The 21,966-nt window shown below is 42.8% G+C and overlaps 1 protein-coding gene across 1 annotated transcript in view; it reads right to left on the bottom strand.

The window, feature by feature from the left end:
* acat1 (acetyl-CoA acetyltransferase 1) overlaps positions 1 to 21,966 on the bottom strand; it is a 37,238-nt gene that overhangs the window by 11,763 nt on the left and 3,509 nt on the right. Inside the window, exons 2-7 of the mRNA XM_073043646.1 lie at positions 13,361 to 13,408; positions 12,380 to 12,497; positions 9,656 to 9,751; positions 2,678 to 2,778; positions 2,256 to 2,399; positions 350 to 500 (exon numbers count right to left, since the gene is read on the bottom strand). Of these exons, the coding sequence (XP_072899747.1) occupies positions 350 to 500; positions 2,256 to 2,399; positions 2,678 to 2,778; positions 9,656 to 9,751; positions 12,380 to 12,497; positions 13,361 to 13,408 (658 nt within the window). The remainder of the gene's footprint in view (positions 1 to 349; positions 501 to 2,255; positions 2,400 to 2,677; positions 2,779 to 9,655; positions 9,752 to 12,379; positions 12,498 to 13,360; positions 13,409 to 21,966) is intronic.

Genomic DNA, 21,966 nt, shown 5'->3' with positions numbered 1-21,966 from the left:
CAGTACAGGTAGTTAGTAAGCTGCAAGCACCGTGATGATATAGACTGTGAAGTCTCAATGTACCTCATATGGTTACTAAAAAATCAAAATCTACATGAATGCTTAAAATTAAGAGTAAGATAGCCAATAGCGATGTGGATTCAGTTAAAAACAATCTGTAATAACTAAACTGCATAGGGAATTGAGATAGAAATCTGGGTAGGCAGAATACATGGAAGATCAGAAATGAGAGGAAGTGGGAATTTTCAACAGGAAAGAGAGACACATAAGTGAATGAAGAGAAAATATAAAATTTACTTTATAAGATAATACAACAATGGCAGCATTAGAAAAAAAAACTTTACATTACCTCTCTGAGGAACACTGACTGGAACCACTTCTTTTGCCATGAGTTTTGAATCCCAAGATGCCTTGCTTCTAGTATAGGAACTAACTGCATAAGTGTCTTGTTCTTCGCGTGATATCTTATACTTGCTTGCAGTATTCTCAGCACAGTTTCCCTGAATCAAATTAGAATTCAATAAATTATATTTTAATACACCGCAACTCCAATCAGTTGTATATACAACATATTCACAACAGTCTATTTTACTCAACAGCCAAAGCCATTACTTACATTCAGCATGATCCATTTCCAATACTATTTGCTATAACAGATATTCTTCTATTTCTTTCTACCCTATGCTTCCTCTCATCAGAACCATAGAAGGGGCCAACTGATATTTAAAACATTGTTTAGATTTTTTCCTTATACATTAGCAAAATGTTCAACTTCAAATATTTATTCAATTTGAAAGTTGCAATTGCATTTCACTAATGTATTCAAAATAATTCCTGCATAGAAAGTGCTTTCTCATCCATTGTTAATTATTGGACTTAATTTTCTGGGGTGGGTTCAGCTAGGCAATTACTGTGTAAATTCACAATTTGATGTCAATCTTGGTCAAGGGTAGGACACTGTTTCAAAGAGCCCTTGGTGGAGCAGCACAATTTGATTTGCAATTTAAGACACTTAGAATAAGATGCAGTTTATACAAGTTATGCAGTTTAGAAACAAGCTCTAGGTCAATAGTTTCAAATAAATGAAGGATTCTGTTTCATTTTTAATGTGTCAATGGTTATATTATTTGAACACAGATTGTACTTCAGGAATGAGCCCCTTTGGCCCATCTTTTCAGTGTTGACCACACTGTCAATCTAAACTAATCCCATCTGCCTGCACATGGTCCAAGTCCCTCTATTCCCTGCTAGTTCATGTATCTGTCTAAATGCCTCTTAAACATCACTATCCACACCTCCCCTGGCAGTACTCCCTAGCACCTACCACTCCTGTGTGAAAATAAATTTGTCTTGCACATCTCCTTTAAATTTTCCCCATCTTGCCTTAAAGTGCTCTCCAGTATTTGACATGTCCACCTTCGGGCAAAAAACACCAACTATTTATTGTATACAAGGCCCCTCATAACTTATAAACCTCTATCAGGTCTAATTCCTTACTCCAGCTACTTCTTTATTACAATCCCCTAGAAAAATGTCTTTAGTTGAAACCTGGAAGGCATTATCTAGCAGTTGGAAATACATGTAGTTATGTCATACAAAGAATACACATAGGCATAATCTGACATTGCTTTTAATGTACAGAGACACTGCTCAATAAAAAGGAAAATTACGGTAAGCAAAACTGTTTCCTCAGTCAAGTTTTCCATTTCAAATAGATCACAGGCTTTGCACAAGATTAAATTTTAGAAAAATATTAAACATCCGTTACAGTCAGAAGTACGATGGAATACCCTCCCTTTGCAGCTGTAACAACTCTCAGGAAGCTCCACAGTATCCAGGACGCAGCATCTCTCATTATTGTCATCCCAATGACCATTCTAGCCACAACTCACACAATCACAGCACTGTTATCTACTTGCTGAATCAAATCACTGATTTGAAAATCAAATCGTTTGCACTTCTCAAATCATTGCCATCTACCACAAAGGGGAATGAACAGAACAAACACATGAGAACACCCCCTCCAAGTCAAGTACCACCCTGATTTAGAAATATATCATTGCTGCTTCATCAACTCTAGATCTAAATCCTGGAACGTCCTAATGAATAGTATTGTGAGAGTAGAGCATCTTCACCAAGCATACTGTTACAGCTGTGTAAAATAATTCACCATCAAATTCTGACAGGCATCTTGCAAAAATCAATGGAAACAATCTAAAACAAATGAACTGGTTTACAGGAAGAGTAATACTTGCCATATGAATTTTGTTATAGACATCTGTTAATCCATCCTTTACAATTAGGTCCTCCAACTTTACACCTCCATAAACTGGTGCTTCTCTACTCATTATATATGGTACATTAGACATGCTCTCCATACCACCAGCAACCATTACATCCTAAATTTTAGGGAAAAAGGCATATATTACTTAAAGTACAAATCTTGAACAGTCGATGAATAAATAAAAGTGTACTTCACTTTCCTTTGAACATAACACTTTAAAATGCTTCCCATTGAACTTTCATTTACATTACAACTTTTGCAAACCATGTTAGAAGAGATCATAATTGGAAAATAGATATGTTAACAGGAATTGCACACTACAGAAATTACATTTCATATCAAGAAGAAATCCAAACAAAAAACATCTTCACGTACACAGCAAGCAGAAGTTACCTGATGTCCACACATAAGACTTTGCGCTGCCAGCATGATTGATTTCATTCCAGATGCACAGACTTTGTTGACAGTTGTTGCAGGTGTGGAAACCGGTAAGCCTAAATCAAAGGAACAAGAATATAACTAGGGAGTGGGTCATACAACTCAAGGATAAAGGAGGGAAAAAATGGTTGGAGGTGGAGGATATGGACGAGGTCGTAAATGAGTATTTTGCATCAGTATTTATCAAGGACATGGAGGATAGGAAGATTAGTGTAGAGTGTGTGCATTTTAAAATAAAGAAATAGGTAGTATAGGGTCTCTTAAAGAACATTAAGGTGGGTAAGTTGCCAGGGTCTGATAGGATATATCTTAGGTTACTGAGAGGCAAGAGATGAGATTGCTGGGGCCTTGACCAATAGCTTGATCTGCACTTCACCCACAGAAAAGTTCCTGTGTATTTGTTCCACTATTCAAGAACGGAAACAGATAATCCTGGGAACTATAGACCAGAGAGTTACTGCAGTGGATTCTTCGGGATAGGATTTATGAGCATTTGGAAAACCATGGCCTAATTAGGGACAGTCAACATGGTTTTGTGTGGTGAAAGTCAATACTACCTTGATTGAATTTTTTGAGGAGTTGACGGAAGCAATTAGTTAAGGAGGGCAAGGATTTTACTAACGTGTTTGACAAGATCCCTCTTAGGAGGCTCATCTAGAAAATAAAGATACATGGAATGCACAGTGAATTGGTTATTTAGATGCAGAATAGGATTGCTCATAAAAGACAAAGGTAATGACTGATGGGACATTCTGGCTGGTATCTGTAGGGATCTGTACTGGGACATCTGCTATTTGTGATACATAAAGCAACTTGGATGAAAACATAGATGGATCGGTTAATAAATTTGCAGATGATAGAGATTGGTATTGTGGACAGCATAGAAGACGGAAAAAGGATTCAGCAGGATGTATATCAGTTTCAGATATCAACAGAGAAATGGTAGATGGAGCTTAACCTAGCCAAATGCAAAATGTTGCACTTTAGGAGATCAAATGTAAGGAGGCAGTACAGTGTTAAATAAGCAGAAGGACCTTGGGGTCCCAAGTCCAGAGCTCCCTGAAAGTGGTAGGGTGGTAATGAAGGCATACAGCATGCTTGCCTTTATAGTTCAGCATTACAAAATTATGATACTGTGGCGACCCACTTCCCAGCGCACTCGAACTGGCTCACAAAGTGGCGTGCGCCGGCACTGAGGCCGGTCCCAAAGAGGGCGCCAAGCCTGCTTCACCAGCAAGGGGAAAAGCCCATGCACGGGACGGGACTGTGAATAAGTGCCCCCTACAGCATTCCTGCCCAGGGAGGGCGGGATCAGGAAGGCTTTAAAGCGAGGCCGCGAAGTTTGAATAAACCTCTTTGTAACTGCAGCTCACTGACTCCATGTCGTTATTTCAGCGCTGCGTGTAGCACACCGCTACAATTGGTGACCCAAATTGGACGGCCCAAACGATATTTGGACTGGAGATGAACGACGCCGCATCTGTTCATGCAGTTTCGTTAAAACTGCCAAGCTTCTGGACGCTGCGACCTCACCTATGGTTCCAGCAAGCAGAAGCCCAATTCCACATTCGGCAGATAACCTCAGATGCCACACGTTACTACTACGTGGTGAGCTCCCTCGACCAGGAGACAGCCGCCCAGGTTGAGGAGTTCATACAATCGCCCCCAGCGGACAGCAAATACACAGAATTCAAAGCCTTGCTCATAAGGACTTTCGGACTCTCACGGCACGAGCGAGCTGCCCGCTTACTGCACCTGGATGGTTTGGGGGACAGGCCACCATCGGCTTTGATGAACGAGATGCTGTCCCTGGCCGGAGGACACAAGCCCTGCCTCATGTTTGAGCAGGCATTCCTGGAGCAGCTGCCTGAGGACATACGCCTGCTGCTGTCCGACGCGGATTTCAGCGACCCCCGGAAGATGGCGGCCCGAGCGGACGCGCTGTGGAAAGCCAAGGAGAGTGGGGCGTCCGTCGCACAGATCACCAGGCCACGCTCCCAGCAGCAGACCAGACCAGGCCCGGCAGCAGAGCCCACTAACCCCAGAGGCAGGGGTGAGGAGCCCAACGAACAATGGTGCTTCTACCACCAGCGGTGGGATGCAGAAGCCTGCCGCTGTAGCCCGCCCTGCAAGTTCCCGGGAAACGCCAGGGCCAGCCGCTGCTGATGGCTACGGTGGCTGGCCATCGGGATAGCCTCCTGTATGTCTGGGACAAGCAGTCAGGACGCTGCTTTTTGGTCGACACCAGAGCCAAGATCAGCATCTTACCTCCGACGAGTTACGACACCCGCAACAGGGCACCGGGTCCCACCCTGAAGGCCGTGAACGGCAGCACAGTAAGGACCTATGGCACCCGTCCGGTGCAGCTACAGTTCGGCTCCAGCCGGTTCACGTGGGACTTCACACTGGCCGCTGTAGCCCAACCGCTCCTGGGAGCGGATATTTTGCGAGCTCACAGCCTACTGGTTGACCTGCCCAGGAAGAGACTGGTCCACACCAAGACTTTTCAAATGTTCTCCCTGGGTGTAGCCCAGTTGCCAGCCCCACACCTTGACTCCATCACGCTATCCGACAATGACTTCACCAGAGTCCTGGCGGATTTCCCATCGGTTCTGGCACCACAGTTCACAGCAGCCATGCCCAGACACGGTGTACAGCACCACATCCCGACCCAGGGACCAGCCCTCCACGCCCGTGCTCGGCGGCTTCCCCCGGACAAGCTCCGACTGGCGAAAGAGGAGTTCAAGAGGATGGAGGAATTGGGGATCATACGGCGGTCTGACAGCCCATGGGCCTCCCCCCTGCACATGGTGCCCAAAGCATCAGGGGGCTGGAGACCATGTGGTGACTACCACAGGCTGAACGAGGCTACCACACCGGACCACTACCCTGTGCCACACATTCAGGACTTCGCAGCAAACCTGCACGGTGCACGGATCTTCTCCAAAGTAGACCTCATCTGAGGATACCATCAAATCCCGATGCATCCTGACGACGTCCCCAAAATGGCACTCATCACCCCTTTCGGCCTTTTCGAGTTCCTCCGCATGCCGTTCGGCTTGAAGAATGCCGCACAGACGTTTCAGCGGTTAATGGACGCGGTGGGACGCGACCTGGACTTCGCTTTCATCTATTTGGACGACATCCTCATAGCCAGCAGTAGTCGTCAGGAGCATCAGTCCCACCTCCATCAACTCTACACCCAACTGAGTGAATACGGCCTAACAATCAACCCGGCCAAATGCCAGTTCAGGCTCGACACCACCGACTTCCTGGGCCACAGGATTACTAAAGACGGGGCAACCCCTCTGCCTGCCAAGGTAGACGCGGTCCGCCATTTCCCCCGACCCAACACAATCAAAGGCCTTCAGGAATTCGTGGGTATGGTGAATTTCTACCACCGCTTCCTCCCTTCAGCTGCCCGAATCATGCCCTTATGTCGGGTAAGGGCAAGGACATTACCTGGGACGAGGAGTCCACTGCAGCTTTCATTAAAACCAAAGAAGCCTTGGCAAACGCCACGATGCTAGTGCACCCCAGAATGGACGTCCCTACCGCCCTCACAGTGGACGCGTTTAACACGGCAGTCGGTGGAGTGCTGGAACAACTCATCCAGGGTCACTGGCAACCCCTGGCATTTTTCAGCAAACACCTACGACCACCTGAGCTCAAATACAGTGCTTTCGACCGGGAACTGTTGGCGCTATACCTGGCAATCTGGCATTTCGGGTACTTCTTAGAAGGTAGTGCCCTTCACCGTGTTCACGGACCACAAACCGCTTACCTTTGCGTTCACGAAAGCATCCGACCCGTTTGTCCCGCCAGCAGCGACATCTGTCCTACATCTCCCAATACACGACGGATGTCCGGCATATCTCGGGAAAGGACAATGTCATGGCGGACGCCCTCTCCCGCCCTAACATCCAAGCCCTGTCCCAGGGGGTAGACTATGAAGCACTGGTGGAGGCGCAGCAGGCAGACGAGGAAATCCCTAGCTACAGGACTGCAGTCTCCGGTTTGCAGCTCCAGGACCTCCCCTTAGGCCCAGGTGAGAGGACCCTACTCTGTGATGTCACCACCGGCCAACCCCGCCCCGTCGTTCCGGCACCTTGGCGGCGACGCGTTTTCCACTCCATTCATAACTTAGCGCACCCCTCCATCAGGACAACCGTCCGGATGGTCTCCAACAGGTTCGTTTGGCACAGACTCCGCAAGCAGGTCAGTGAATGGGCCAAAACGTGCATGCACTGCCAAACAGCCAAGGTGCAGCGGCACACCAAAGCCCTGCCGCAGCAGTTCCACCCCACCCACCGACGTTTCGACCACATTCATGTGGATATCGTGGGCCCCCTGCCAGTGTCGCGAGGAGCGCGGCAGCTCCTGACTATTGTGGACCGGTTCACAAGATGGCCAGAGGCGGTCCCGCTCACCGAGACCACCTCCGAATCTTGCGCCCAGGCACTGATCGCCACCTGGGTATCTCACTTTGGTGTACCGGCCCACATTACCTCCGACAGAGGCACCCAGTTCACCTCCAGCCTGTGGTCAGCTGTGGCCAGCCTGTTGGGAACACAGCTACACCACACTACTGCCTACCACCCACAATCGAACAGACTAGTGGAGCGTTTCCACCGTCACCTGAAGTCGGCTCTCATGGCCCGCCTCAAAGGGCCTAACTGGGTGGACGAGCTCCCCTGGGTCCTGCTCGGAATCCGCACGGCGCCCAAAGAGGATCTGCACACCTTGTCGGCCGAGTTGGTGTACAGCACACCCCTGGTCATCCCAGGAGAGTTCATACCAGCCCCAAGGGGGCAAGAGGAAGAACCCGCAGCAGTCCTGGGCAGACTACGCGAGAGGCTCGGTAACCTGGCCCCCATACCCACTTCACAGCATGGGCAGAACCCGACCTGCGTACCCAAAGACCTGCAAAACTGTAAGTTCGTTTTTGTACGACGGGGCAGACATTGGGCACCGCTACAGCGGCCCTATGAGGGGCCATTTACGGTGATCAGGAATAATGGGTCCACATTCGTGCTGGACATTGGGGGAAAAGAGGAGGTTTTCACAGTGGACCGACTCAAACCGGCCCATGTGGACTTGGCGCAGCCGGTCGAGATTCAGGCACCGCGGCGCAGAGGCAGACCTCCCAAACATAGTCCGACCCAGACTGTGGGCATTGGGGGGTGTATCGCCGGTTCTGGGGGGGGGTTATGTGGCGACCCACTTCCCAGCGCACTCGAACCGGCTCACAAAGCGGTGCGCGCCGGCATTGAGGCAGGTCCCAAAGAAGGCGCCAAGCCTGCTTCACCAGCAAGGGGAAAAGCCCGCGCGTGGGACGGGACTGTGAATACGCGCCCCCTACAGCATTCCCGCCTGGGGAGGGCGGGAACAGGAAGGCTTTAAAACAAGGCCGCGAAGTTTGAATAAACCTCTTTTGCAACTGCAGCTCACCAACTCCGTGTCGTTAATGCAGCGCTGCGTGTAGCACACCGCTACAATACAGCTTTATACAACTCTAGTTAGGCTACATCTGGAGTATTGAGTTCTGGTCACCCCAGTATATGAAGAATGTTGAGGTTTTAGAGGGTGCAGAAGAGGTTTAGCAGGATGCTAAAAGTAGAGTGGACAAACTTGGGTTGTCTTCTCTGGACACCAGAGGCTGATAAATGTTTATGATTATGAGAGGCATAGACAGCCATGATCCTTTTCTAAAAGCCGCCACGCCTAATACCAAATGGCATGCAGTTAAGGTGAGAAGGGGGATGTTCAAAGGAGATGTGTGAGGCATTTTGTTTCTCACAGAGTGGTGGGTGCCTGGAATGCCCTGACTGGGCTGGTGGCGGAGGCAAGCACAACAGGGGCATCCAAGAAGCTCTTAGTTAGACATGAATATGCAGAAAATGGATATATATGGACATTGTATAGGCAGAAAGGATTAGTTTAATTAAGCATTTAATTACTAACTGAATTACTCAACACAACCTTGTGGGCCAAAATGCCTTTTTTTGTGCTATGTTCGATGTTTCAAAAGACATGCTGTCTGTCAATCGTAACTTAGAACTTTGTGATTTGGCCCAAAATTAAAACCTTGATCAGACACAGGGCAGATATAATCCATGCCTAAAAACTAGACTATTTTCTAAACAGGGAGAAACTCTAAAAATCTGAGATGCAAAGAGACTTGGGAGTCCTTGTGCAGAACACCCTAAAGGTTAACTTGCAGGTTGAGTCAGTGGTGAGAAAGGCAAATTCAGCGTTAGCATTCATTTCAAGAGGTCTAGAATACAAGAGCAGGGATGTGATGCTGAGGCTTTATAAGGCACCGGTGAGGCCTCACTTTTGAGTATTGTGAACAGGTTTGGGTTCCTCATCTTAGAAAAGATGTACTGGCATTGGAGAGGGTTCAGAGGAGGTTCACAAGGATGATTCCAGGAATGAAAGGGTTATCACATGAGGTATGTTTGCTGGCTCTGGATCTGTACTCGCTGGAATTTAGAAAGGATGAGGAGGGGGATCTCGTTGAAACCTTTCAAATACTGAAAGGCCGAGAGAGAGTAGATGTGGAAAGGATGTTTTCCATGGTGTGGAGAGTCTAGACAAGAGGGCACAGCCTCAAGATAGAGGGACACCCATTTAAAACAGAGATGTGGAGAGATTTCTTTAGCTAGAAACATGTGGAAATTGTTACCACAGGCAGCTTTGGAGGCCAAGTCGTTGATGTATTTAAGACAGATATTTGGGTGTATTTAGGTTCTTGATTGGACACGGCATCAAAGGTTACAGGCAGAAGGCTGGGGAGTGGGCTGAGGAGGGGGAGAAAAAGATGAGCCATGATTGAATGGCAGAGCAGATTCGATGAACCAAATGGCTTAATTATGCTCCTATGCCTTACACCAAAACTGTATGTTTTTTAATATCAATTACAGCCATTACCTGCACCAAGAGCAGACTGTCTCGCAGGAGCCTGCCCCTCCCCACCCTGCAGAACATTGCCCAAATACACTTCTTTCACTTCTTCTGGCGGAATCCCTGTGAATTAAACCAGTTTATTATCAAACTCTAACTTATACAAAATAATTTACAGACTAATAGAAAAAATGCAATAAACAAGATTTGAATAGAAAAATCTTTTGCTTTATAGAAATATGGATTAATGATGAATAGAAGTTTACAATGGATTTAATAGTTGAATGTGCAGTCCTGTGTTCAGTAGAAGATTCAGTTCATGATTTTTGATCTCAGTGTGAAAATTCATAAATAACAGAAACCAGATATTTCAAAAAAATGAACAAAATATTACATCAATACCTTCTCTAGTTTTCCTGAAGACAGTTCTCCAATTTTGCAGTGATTCATAAGCTTGTCAGTACTTTCATTTAGTAATCAATCTGTGCAAATCACTTTCTATGGATCAGGGCTATTTATGATTTACACTTTAATCAGGTCACCAATAGACATCATTAGCACATGCTGATGATGAGAGGTGAGGTGGTCGGAATTGAAACAGCCATCACAGCATAGTAAAATGGATAATATGCACTCTTTACACTTGGAGATAGCCATCTCTAAGGATGGTTAACAGTCTGCGAAATTTGTTTTCAGAATTTAAAAAAATATACAAAGATTGATAATGACTTAATCAAGAATGAACATCTATGATTGACTCAACCTAGGATTCTGAATCAGCAATTATATCAGAAGCCTTCTATGACAAGGGAAATACGTCACTGTAACATTCGCTTGAATTCACCAAACAGTAGTCATTAGTTGAGAAGTTAACCTTATAAAGCTTGGGACTTTACTAAGACTCAAGATTTCAAAGACATATTATGTTGGGAAGCATCCAGCTGATTGATCTGAGATAAAATAGATGTAAGACATCTCCCACAGCATTCAAGGGCTTAGTTGGAGGAAGAAGAATTGGTCATAAAAGGTAATAAGTGGTAACCTAATGCAAAGTTTAGAGACATTTCTAAATGATGAGACCTGGTCACCAGATACACATGGAAAGTGAGGTTTTCATCAATTGCAATCAACTTCACACTCCCTTGAACATGACTGGCTCAGTATTAATTACTAGCATGCTACATAAATGGTGTAGTGGAAAGTGAAGGTGATACTGTGGCAATCAATAATCTAGCTGGAATATGGCAACAATGGAAGAAATGGGTTGGTGTGCTACTTCATGTCTCATTGAAGAACAAGAAGAAGGTAAGTGTCGAAAATGGAACTTAACTGCTCACTGAACCTTAGAACAGCATGAGAATCAGACCAACATTGGTAGTACCCAGATTTCTCTGATGCGAAGTTTGAGAATGATCACCTTGTGTCTTACAGCTATAGAGCATGGAAATAGACTCTTCTGTCGAACTCATCCATGTCAACCAAGATCAAAACTGGTCCCATTTGACAAAGCCTGATGCATATTTTTCTAAACATTTCCTAACCATATACCTACCTTTTAAACATTGTAATTGTAAACGTAGTAAAGTACACTGTGCAGGATGTGAATGCCAGTACTCTGTAATTAAGGATGTGAATAAAGCCAAGTACATCTTTCACCAACCATCAGCAATGTGACTTTAATGTTCATGAATTTGAAATATAAAGAGTACCATATTACTACTGGTAAAAGAACATCTGAGAAGTGAATGGGAAAATATGTCATTCAGCTTGCAAAGTAGCTTTGTACAAAGCCCTCCATTTTCATGTTTGAACAAAATAGCATTTGAAAAATAGCAGCTCAAGGATGATTCTGAATATAAAGTCATTTCATCGGACAGTATTCTACTACTTACACTTCTAGTAACCTCAGCATTTCATGCAGACAAGTGCGATGTTTTGCACTTCAGTAGGACCAATCAAGGTAGGTTTCACACCGTGAACGGTAGGGTACTGAGGAGTGTGGTAGAACAAAGGGAACTGGGAATACAGGTACATAATTCGTTGTAAGTGGCATCATAGGAAGATAGGGTCATAAGCACATTGGTCTTCATAAATCAATGTATTGAGTACAGAATATGGGATATTATGTTGAAGTTGTATGAGAAAGACATTGGTGAAGCCTAATTTGGAGTATTGTGTGGAGTTTTGGTCACCTGCCTACAGGAAGGATGCAAACAAGGTTGAAAGAGTGCAGAGAAAATTTACAAGGACGTTGCCAGGTCTGGAGGACATGGATTATAATGAAAGATTTTATAGGTTAGGACTGTATTCTTTAGGACACAGAAGACCGAGAGGAGGTTTGATAGAGGTATACAAAATTATGAGGGATAAATGAAAGCAGTTTTTCCCCCCACTGAGATTGGGTGGGACCAGAGGTCATGGCTTAAGGGTGAAAGGCGAGAAGTTTAAGAGGAACATGAGGGGAAACTTCTTTAATCAGAGGGTTCTGAGAGTATGGAATGAACTGCCAGCACAAGTGGTCCAAGCAAGCTCAATTTTAAGTTTGGATAGGTACGTCAATGGTAGGGATATGGTCCCAGTGCAGGTCATTGGGTGTAAGGAACTGAAATGGTTTTTGGCATGGACTAGATGGGATGAAGAGCCTGCTTCTGGGCTGCACTTCTGACTCTGTAAGTAATCATCAATGTTATAACTTAACATCTTCTTCAGTAATTGCATTTTCATTTCAATAAAGAATAGAATATACATTACCTGCTCTTTCAATGGCAGCTTTTACAGAAATTGAACCAAGCTGGGTAGCTGTTAATGAAGATAAGCTCCCCTTAAATGAACCAATAGGAGTTCTGGCTGCACTTACGATTACAACCTCCTATAGTGCAAAAGAAAATTGAAATCTGATGTTAACATGGATGTAAATTTCAAACTAAATGCTTTGGCAAGATATGGCGAGAAGGCAGGTATATGGGGTTGAGTGGGATCTGTTTCAGCCATATTGAAATGACAGAGCAGACTCGATGGGTTGAATGGCCTAATACTGCTCCTCTGTCTTATGGTCTAAGTAAGAAAGCTATGCAATCAGGAAAATTAATCTTTGAACCTATGGAAAAAAAGGAATGGCTCGATTTGGCATAAATTGCAATTCAACCTAAAGAAATGTGACATAATGCAGTTAGACAGGTAAACAAAGCAAAGAGAATATCTGATAGAAAGCAGAATACTGAGAATTGTAAAGAAACTTACAAATTATGATAAAGGAACAGAGAACAAATGAGCCAGGAGATCATGCTAGGATCTGGAAAACACTCATTAGGCCTGGAATACAGTCTAGTTACCATAAAACAGAACAGATGGGATAGCATGAGAAAAAGTGAAGCAAAGAGTTATGAACAGGTTGCCAGGACTCTAAATCCTCCTCTAAAAGTCAAGTTAAACCAAAGTTGAAAAGAGCAAATGGTGGAGCAAGAAGATTCAATCGAGGTGCACAAAATAATGACAGGCTGAGAGAGAAGGGATACAAACGATCCATTTCCCCAAGAAGGGAGGTCAATAACTAGATGCCACAGATATAAAGTGAAATTAGGTAGAAATTTTTCAATGACTCTATATTTAGCTTGGCTGTTTACAAATTTTAAAAATATATAAATGTGTAATTATCACATTGTGTGATTGTCACAGAATTTTGATCATAACTGACAGAGATTAAAATCAGGAGGAAAAAAAAACTGTACTTACGTTTAGTGAGGTGCCTGAAGAATATTCCCTGTGGTTACATTTTGAAAGCTGTGATAAAAAGAGTTACAGTAGTTAAAAACTATTAGTTATCACCTTAAATATTGCTATAGCAGGACCATGCATCCAATAACACACCCATGCACTGTATCTAATGAGTAACAAACCCCTCATAAACACTTGATCTTGGCCTATATCCATTTACTTTTATTTCCTCACAACAGAATTGGCTATAAGGTGTTATAAGACAAAATACTTTTTCAGTTTTAGGCAAGTTTCTGCTGATAATGTGTCAACAACCAAAACACTGAAAAAAAGCTGATGTCTTTAAACATTCAGACAACAATCTGAAATTAACATCTATTGCCAATGCAATGTCTTAACAATGAGGACAATTTCAAAACTCAAGGAAAATATAAAAATAATTGTATGGTTTACTTCAAGATCCTTATCAATAAAGTTTCACTTGAAGCCTCAAGAAATCTGCTATCACCTTTCTAACTGAACAAATTAACATTACATGTGGGTACTCTGCAATCAAAATGAAGATAGAGCAGTAAGAATTTTAACAACTTGTGCTTCGAGAAAACAATTAAATAAAAATCGATATTTATGTGCAATTTTTTCTGGGTTTTTCGAATGTTTATGGGACAACCTGTTCAAAGGAGGCCAGAACGGTAAAAGTGCAGATGAAGATGTGGCAAAAAAAATCCTCACAAAAACTGCCCGTGATTACGTTTAAGAAAAGGGAAAAGGTAACTAAAGCTCTGTTTGGCCAGTATTGTTACTATTACTCATTTCCATTTAATCAGTGGTATGCCATTGTCTGCAAGGAGTTTGGGTTCTCCCTGTGACTGTATGGCTTTCCTATGGGTGCTGTGGTTTCCTCCCATAGTCGAAAGACATACCAGTTGGTAGGTGAATTGGTCATTGTAAATTGTCCCGTGATTAGGCTAGGGTTAAGCCGTCGCTGGCCTGCATGGCTCGAATGGCTGGAGGGGCCTATTCTCAATAAAGAAATAACAATCTCAATACATTTTAAATAATGAGCTTGCTATTGCAACAAATAAAGCCTCTTTAACAGCATGTAGTTGAGCCTTTATACCAGAAGTTTCCACATTTACTTTCTACTTGATTCTAAGTTAACCACAGCTAGTTGATAGCACGAAGGGGCTGTAACTGGTTTTAGCATGTTTCATCAACCGCCTGTCCAGTCTCTGATCTGCTCATCAGTGCGTGGATGTGGATATCGTGCAGGATGTTCTACAATTTAACATCCTACAGATGAACAGTCTGTTAAGATTTAGCATCTCGTTCACATTGTTGCTTAATGAAATATCAAACAACTTGCAGCTTCTGTGTATAAGAAAAACACAAAAAAGGTTCAAATCTTTAGGGGTACACATTTAGAACAGAAGTTCATTTTTATTTCTACTTATTCATTTTCAGGATCTAGCATTACTGGTAGGGGCTACATCTATTGACAGACAGACAGACATAGTTTATTGATCCTGAGGGAAATTGGATTTCGTTACAGTCGCACCAGCCAAGAATATTGTAGAAATATAGCAATATAAAACCATAAATAATTAAATAATAATAAGTAAATTATTCCAAGTGGAAATAAGTCCAGGACCTGCCTATTGGCTCAGGGTGTCTGACACTCCGAGTGCTCACTCCCAATTGCCTTTGGGAAGGTGGCAATGTCACCTAAAACTGCAGCAGGCGACATTATTCCCACAATGCTATACTAGAGTGAGTTTCAGGACCTGAAGCAAATAATGATTTGGGCATGTTTCTCCCCAAATCAGGATGGTGTGTGACTCAAGCAGATTATGCACGTGGTGGTATTTCTGAATACATGAAGTGTCGTAGAGGCTAAGCACAGCTCGAATGCCATATTCAAGCTTGCTGATGACACCACTATCACAGGCCAAATCAAAGGTGGTGACGAATCTGCATATGAAAAGGAGATTGAAAATCTGATTGAGTGATGCCACAACAGTATCTCTTACTCAATATCAGCAAAGACCAAGGAGTTGACTTCTGACTTCAGGAAGAGGAAACCAGAAGTCCATGAGCCAGTTCTCATCAGTGTTATCATTTCAGAGGCCCTGTCCTGGACTCAGCACTCAAGTACAATTACAAAGCAAGTATGGCAGTGCCTCCACTTCCTTTGGAGTTTGCAAAGAGTAAACATGACATCTAACACTTTCTATAGATGTGTGATGGGAGAGTATATTGACTGGCTGCATGGAAATACCAACGCTCTTGAACAGAAAATCCAGCGGCCAGTCCATCATGGGTAAAGCCCACCTTTGAGTACATCTAATGCACTAACCCTAATGCACTCTGTTACAACCCTGTTATGATGAATGAAAGCTGGGATGTGGGCAGATGTCCAATTTGGGTCCATTCTGGCTCCCCTCTTTATTAATTTCTCCTCAGCTGCCCATCACCTCCCCCTTCCCATTCTCCCACAGTCCAGTCTCCTCTCCTTTCAGATTCCTTTTTCAGCCCTTTAACCTCTTCCACCTATCACCACCCAGCTTCTCACTTCTCACCTACCATTCATTGCTGAATGGTAGGTGAGTAATTTGGAGATGGGTGCACTCCTTCCACCATTCTTGCTGGGCTTCTATATGTTGCAAGTCCTCCCAACCATTGCTTCACTATTTTGAGCAGTCCCAGACAATAATTCTCAGCTTTGCAAAGAGACTTTTATAACATCCTTGAGAACATTCTTGAATTGTCTTCCCTATCTGCTGTTACTCTGTTATCATGATACAGCTTAGAAGAGTGGTATCAGGCAGTTCAACTAATGAGGCTGATCCAAAGGCAACTGAGCATAAATGAATTTTAGGATGCACAGTGATGTATTGATGCCCCTGTCTGCATCAATAATGCCAACAGCTTCATGTCCTTAGTTGTAAATATCACTGACTTGTTCTGATCTAGCCATATATACACTCTAGTCAACAATATACACCAACACCTCTGCTTCCTCAGATAGGTAAGAAAATTCAGCATGCCCCTAATTAATGACCCTCACTAAATTTTACAGATGCTCTCTAAAAAGCAACCTAACTGGATCATCACAAGTTGGTATGGTAACTGCTCCACCCAAGACCGCAAGAAATTGCAGGGAGCCGTAAATGCAGCCCAGTCTACTACGAAAACCAGTCTCCTCTCCTTTGACTCCTGCTGTACCTCCTGATTCAGGAAATCAGTATTGGGACTGCTACTTTTCACATTGTTTGTCAATGATTTGGATAATAGAATTCATGGCTGTGTAGCAAAGTTTACAGATGATACAAAGATAGGTGGAGAAGGTCGTGCTGAGGAAGCAATGCGATTGCAACAGGACTTACACAAACTGGAAGAATGAGCAAGAAAGTGACAGAAGGAATACAGTGTTGGGAAATGTATGATAATGCATTTTGGTAAAAGGAACAATAGTGCAGACCATTATCTAAATGGGGAGAACATTCAAACATCAGAGGTGCAGAGGGACTTAGGAGTTCTCGTGCAAGATCCCCAGAAGGTTAATTTACAGGTTGAGTCTGTGGTAAATTTGGCATTTATTTCAAGGGGAATATAATATAAAAGCAAGGAGATAATGCTGAGCCTTTATAAGACACTAGTCAGGCCACGCTTGGAGTACTGTTAACAAATTTGGGCCCCGTATCTCGAAAAGGATGCATTGTCATTAGAGAGAGTCCAGAGGAGGTTCACGAGGATGATTCCAGGAATGAAAGGGTTAATATATGAGGAGCATTTGGCAGTTTTGGACCGATATTCACTGGAATTTAGAAGAATGCAGGGGATCTCATTGAAACCTACTGAATATTGAAAGAACTAGATAAGGTGGATGTGGAGAGGATGTTTCCTATGGTGGGGATATCCAGAACTAGAGGCCACAGCCTCAAAATTCAGGGACAACCTTTTAGAACAGAGGTAAGAAGGCACTTTTTTAGCCAGGAAGTAGTGAATCTGTGGAATGCTCTGCCACAGACTGCAGTTGATAGCTTCCTGATCAGCCAGGGCATCAAAAGATTTGGCAGAGCAGACTCAATGGGATGAATGGTTTAATTCTGTTTCTATGTCTTATGGTCTTATTTGTCAATGTGGAACAGAGAGCAAATCGAGCAGGAGTGAAGGATGTAGGGAATAGCGAAGGCGGAGTGCCACAGGAGGGTTATGGGACAGACTGGCAGAGGAGTGTCAGGGGCGGGTAGATGGCACCGGTGCAGACACACCCAACTCTGAGACACCAGGCAAGGGCATGAGATTCCAATTGGTTTATTGATCATTACAGAATGTCTCTCCAGTGGTTTCCATTCCCTTTGCCTTATCCCAAACATGATTTCCCTCTCCCTACCTCCCTCCCACATTCAGTCCACAATAGAGACCCATATCAGAATCAGATTTATCATCACTCATGTCATGATATCTGTTTGTCTTTTTTTTTGGCAACATCAGTACAGTGCAATACATAAAATTACTGCAGTACTGTGCAAAAGTCTTAGGCACCCTAGCTATATGTATGTGACTAAGAGTTTTGCACAGTATTATACTCACATTTGATTGATCTGTCTGGATAGCATACAAATAAAAACTTCTCACAGTAGCTTGATACATGTTACAATAACAAAATAATTAGTGTCTCAGTGCCTTGGATGTTGATCTTCAGAGATGATACCGATGTTGTTTTACTTATCCTGTCCACAGGCTTGAGTCCTTTCTGACGATGCTCCACTGACAATCCCATGACTTCTGACCTAGATGCAGTGACTGCTGCTATCCATCATAATTAGCCCCCAAACAGAATCTTGGTTTCTCAACCAAAAAAAGCATCAAACCTGGTTTGATGAAAAATGACCAACAAGTCAATTAACCACAAATGTAAGATGTTTTTGATTTGAAACTCCAGCACATACCAAGGGAAAAGAAACAAGTGTGTAGGTACTAATGAGGTAGGTCGAGGACTTCCGGTAAGATGGTGACTGCTTAGCTGCTTCGAACTTTTGCTCCGTCATTCTCCCTACCTTTGCACTATATGTCTCCATTCTTAAACCTTAGTTAAGTATTTTATTGGGTTTCTTTTACTTGCCTGCGAACACATCTATCTTATAATGTCTAGCAAAAGTGCTAAAACTGGGAAAAAGGAAACTTCTACGGCTCTGCCGGCTGACATTCTCGCTGCGTTGGAACAGCATCGACAAGATATTTTAAAGGAATTTAGAACTTATTTCAACCAGCTGGTTGCCAAATTGGATCGGATCAACGCTAGAGTGGACAAACATGCTGAACATTTATCTCGCATCGACTCAACTTCTGAAGATTTAAAACGCCGTGTTCTTTATCTCGAGACTCTATGCTCCAGCCTAGAGGAGAAGAATTGTAAACTTTTTTCCAAAATGGTGGATCTTGAAAACCGTAGCAGACATTGCAATCTACGAATTCTTGGTTTGCCAGAGGCCACCGAACAGGGCTCTCCCGTGGAATTTTTTTCCGATTTTCTCTGTGAGATTTTTGGGAAAGAATTTCTTCCGACTCCACCTGATCTTGAAAGGGCACACAGGATCTACGTTCCCCGTGCAATTCTGGGTTCCCACCCACGGCCGGTAATTTTGTACTTTCATCAATACCAGGTGAAAAACCGTTTGATTATGGAGGCACGCCGCAGAGGTAATTTTGCGTTTCAAAATACAGTCATTCGTTTTGTGGAGGATTTTGCCCCCCAGGTTCTGAAGATGCGTGCTGAGTTTAAAGGTGTAATGAAAGTGCTTTTTGATCGTGGTTTCAGACCCTCCCTTCGTAATCCAGCCGACCTGCGAATTATGCTTACTACTGGAGAATATAAGTGGTTTAAATCAGTGAAGGATGCTGAGGCATTTGTTGGAAGTCTTCCGGCCAGCCCGTCTCCTTAGGAACCCGGTCTGACCTTCTAAAATGGTGGATAAGTACTTCTCGTAGTAAAGCTATTTTTTCTGGACTCAGACTTTTCTTGAATAATTCAGACATTATTTATTGAAATTCTAAGGGCTGTAGACAATCTCTCCCTGGACTTGGTGCTTTTTTTCTAAATAGATAATCCTAGTTTAATGTTCCCCTGCGAACGTTTAGATTGTACGTGTGTAATCCATTTTATTCTTGTATAACTTTATCTATAGAGATCTACAAGCAACTTTAACTTGTTTTGGAGGTTTGGAGTTTTTATTGAAGGCCTCCCTGTTGGTTGATTCATGGTTTAAGTTTTGCTCCCCTTTTTTTCTGTAAATGGTTGATAAGTACTCTCTTCAAATCTACAATTTCCCCCTTTTCTCCCTCCCCTTTTTTTTTCTTTTAATCTTCTATAATTTTTCGCGGGTGGGTTAGTTCTGGTTTTCTTTTGATTTTCTTTGTATTAAGTCTTATACTTCTGTTGAAGTTGTTCCTATTTGTAATTATGTTTTCTAGTGCATAAACTAGCTACCATTTGCTATAGTATTTATACGGAACTGTTGTTAACGACACAGAACTGGAAGTCATACTTGGGTTAATTTTTTTGGTAGAGCTAGCTGCTTTTTTTGGGTAGCCATCTAGTTTTGGGTTGCGAGGGTGGGGCGGATTCTCCAGTTCCAACACTATTCACTGTTTCCTTTGCTTTCCTGTGTTACTCAGGACATGTTTCTGTTTTGATTCTACAAATCTATGTTTACATTTTTGCTCCCAGACTGTTATTGTACTGCTTGACTTTTTATATGCCTGCTGCCTTCTACGCACTAACAATTGATAATGGTTAATACACTTAAATTTGTGAGCTGGAATGTAAAGGGATTGAATCACCCTGTTAAAAGAAGGAAGGTCTTCTCACATATTAAACAATTCAAAGCTGACACTGCTTTCCTTCAAGAAACTCATAGTCGTTGTTTTGATAACTCCCGGCTTTTGTCAAAGTGGGCGGGTCAGCATTTTCATTCATCCTTTGCTGCCAAAGCTAGGGGGGGGGGGTCTCCATCCTTATTAATTCAAATATTCCTTTTGAACTCCATAATAAGATATCTGATACAAATGGCCATTTTATTATTGTTTCTGGTAAACTATATAATACTAAAGTTGTACTAGCAAACCTGTATACCCCCAATTTTGATTATGTTAATTTTTTTGAACGTTTTTTCTCCTCACTACCAGACTTAAACTCATACTCTCTTATACTGGGTGGTGATTTCAATTGTTGGTTAGATCCTAATTTGGATCGATTGTCCTCTGTTACTAGACCACCTACTAAATCTGCCTTAGCTATTCAATCATTTCTCTCTAATTATGGTATCTCTGATATATGGCGTTTCCTTCATCCTACTGAGAGAGATTATTCTTTTTTTTCACATGTTCACCATACCTTTACTAGAACTGACTACTTCTTACTCGATAATCAACTCATTCCATTTGTCTATTCTTGTGATTATCAGAGTATACTGATTTCTGACCATGCCCCAATTACTCTGTCTTTAAATTTTCCTGGCCTCCCTCAGAGGAATAAACACTGGTGGTTTGATTCGACTTTATTATCGGATGATGATTTTCTAAAATTTATTAAGGATCAGATAACCTTTTATTTTAACACCAATACATCACCTGAAGTGTCTTCCCAGATTATCTGGGATGCCATGAAAGCATATTTGAGGGGCCAAATAATCTCCTATATAGCAAATCTTAATAGAAAGTCCTGTGCAGATCGATTAGACCTCATTAATCAGATTAAAAATTTGGATCAACTGTTTGCTCAAACTAAGAACCCTGAACTATACAAGAAGCGTGTAGAACTTCAAGCTAAATTTAAACTCCTGTCTACTCAACCTGTCGAACGCCAACTTCTTGAAAGTAAGAGTCGCCTTTATATCCATGGCGACAAATCTGGTAAATTTCTAGCCAATCAGCTGAGGCGTTCCAAAGCCAAACAACATATTACAAAGATCCGGAAGGAGAATGGTGACCTTACATCGGATCACCTAGAAATCAATGACGCATTTAAAAATTTCTACTCTCGACTTTATTCCTCTGAATCTTTGAATGACAATATCTCTGTTGACCATTTTTAAAATAATCTGAATATTCCTTCACTTTCATCTGATTTTAAAGCCAAACTTAATGCGCCTATATCATCAGAAGAAATATCTTTTGCAATTTCTGCATTGTCTTCAGGGAAATCTCCTGGACCTGATGGGTTCCCCGTAGAATTTTATAAATCATTCTCTTCACTTCTCTCTCCTCAGTTACTCTCAGTATTATCTGACTCGTTTAGGTGTGGCCAATTGCCACCCTTCTTTAATGAGGCATCTATTATTCTTTTATTAAAAAAGGGTAAAGACCCAACAGAGTGTTCCTCGTATAGGCCGATTTCTTTGTTTAATGTTGATGTTAAAATCTTGGCCAAAGTCTTGGCTTATAGATTAGAAACTGTTATTCCCTCTATTATTTCCGATGATCAAACTGGTTTTATTAAAAACCGTCTCCTTTTTTTAACATGCGACGCTTATTTAACATTTTATATTCACCTCCAACTGGGATTCCTGAATGTGTTATTTCCCTCGAGGCGGAGAAAGCATTTGATCGTAGAGTGGAAC

The sequence above is a fragment of the Hemitrygon akajei genome, chromosome 4, assembly GCF_048418815.1.
Source record: "Hemitrygon akajei chromosome 4, sHemAka1.3, whole genome shotgun sequence".
NCBI classification, from domain to species: domain Eukaryota; kingdom Metazoa; phylum Chordata; class Chondrichthyes; order Myliobatiformes; family Dasyatidae; genus Hemitrygon; species Hemitrygon akajei.
This window is presented reverse-complemented; position numbering and strand designations above follow the sequence as displayed.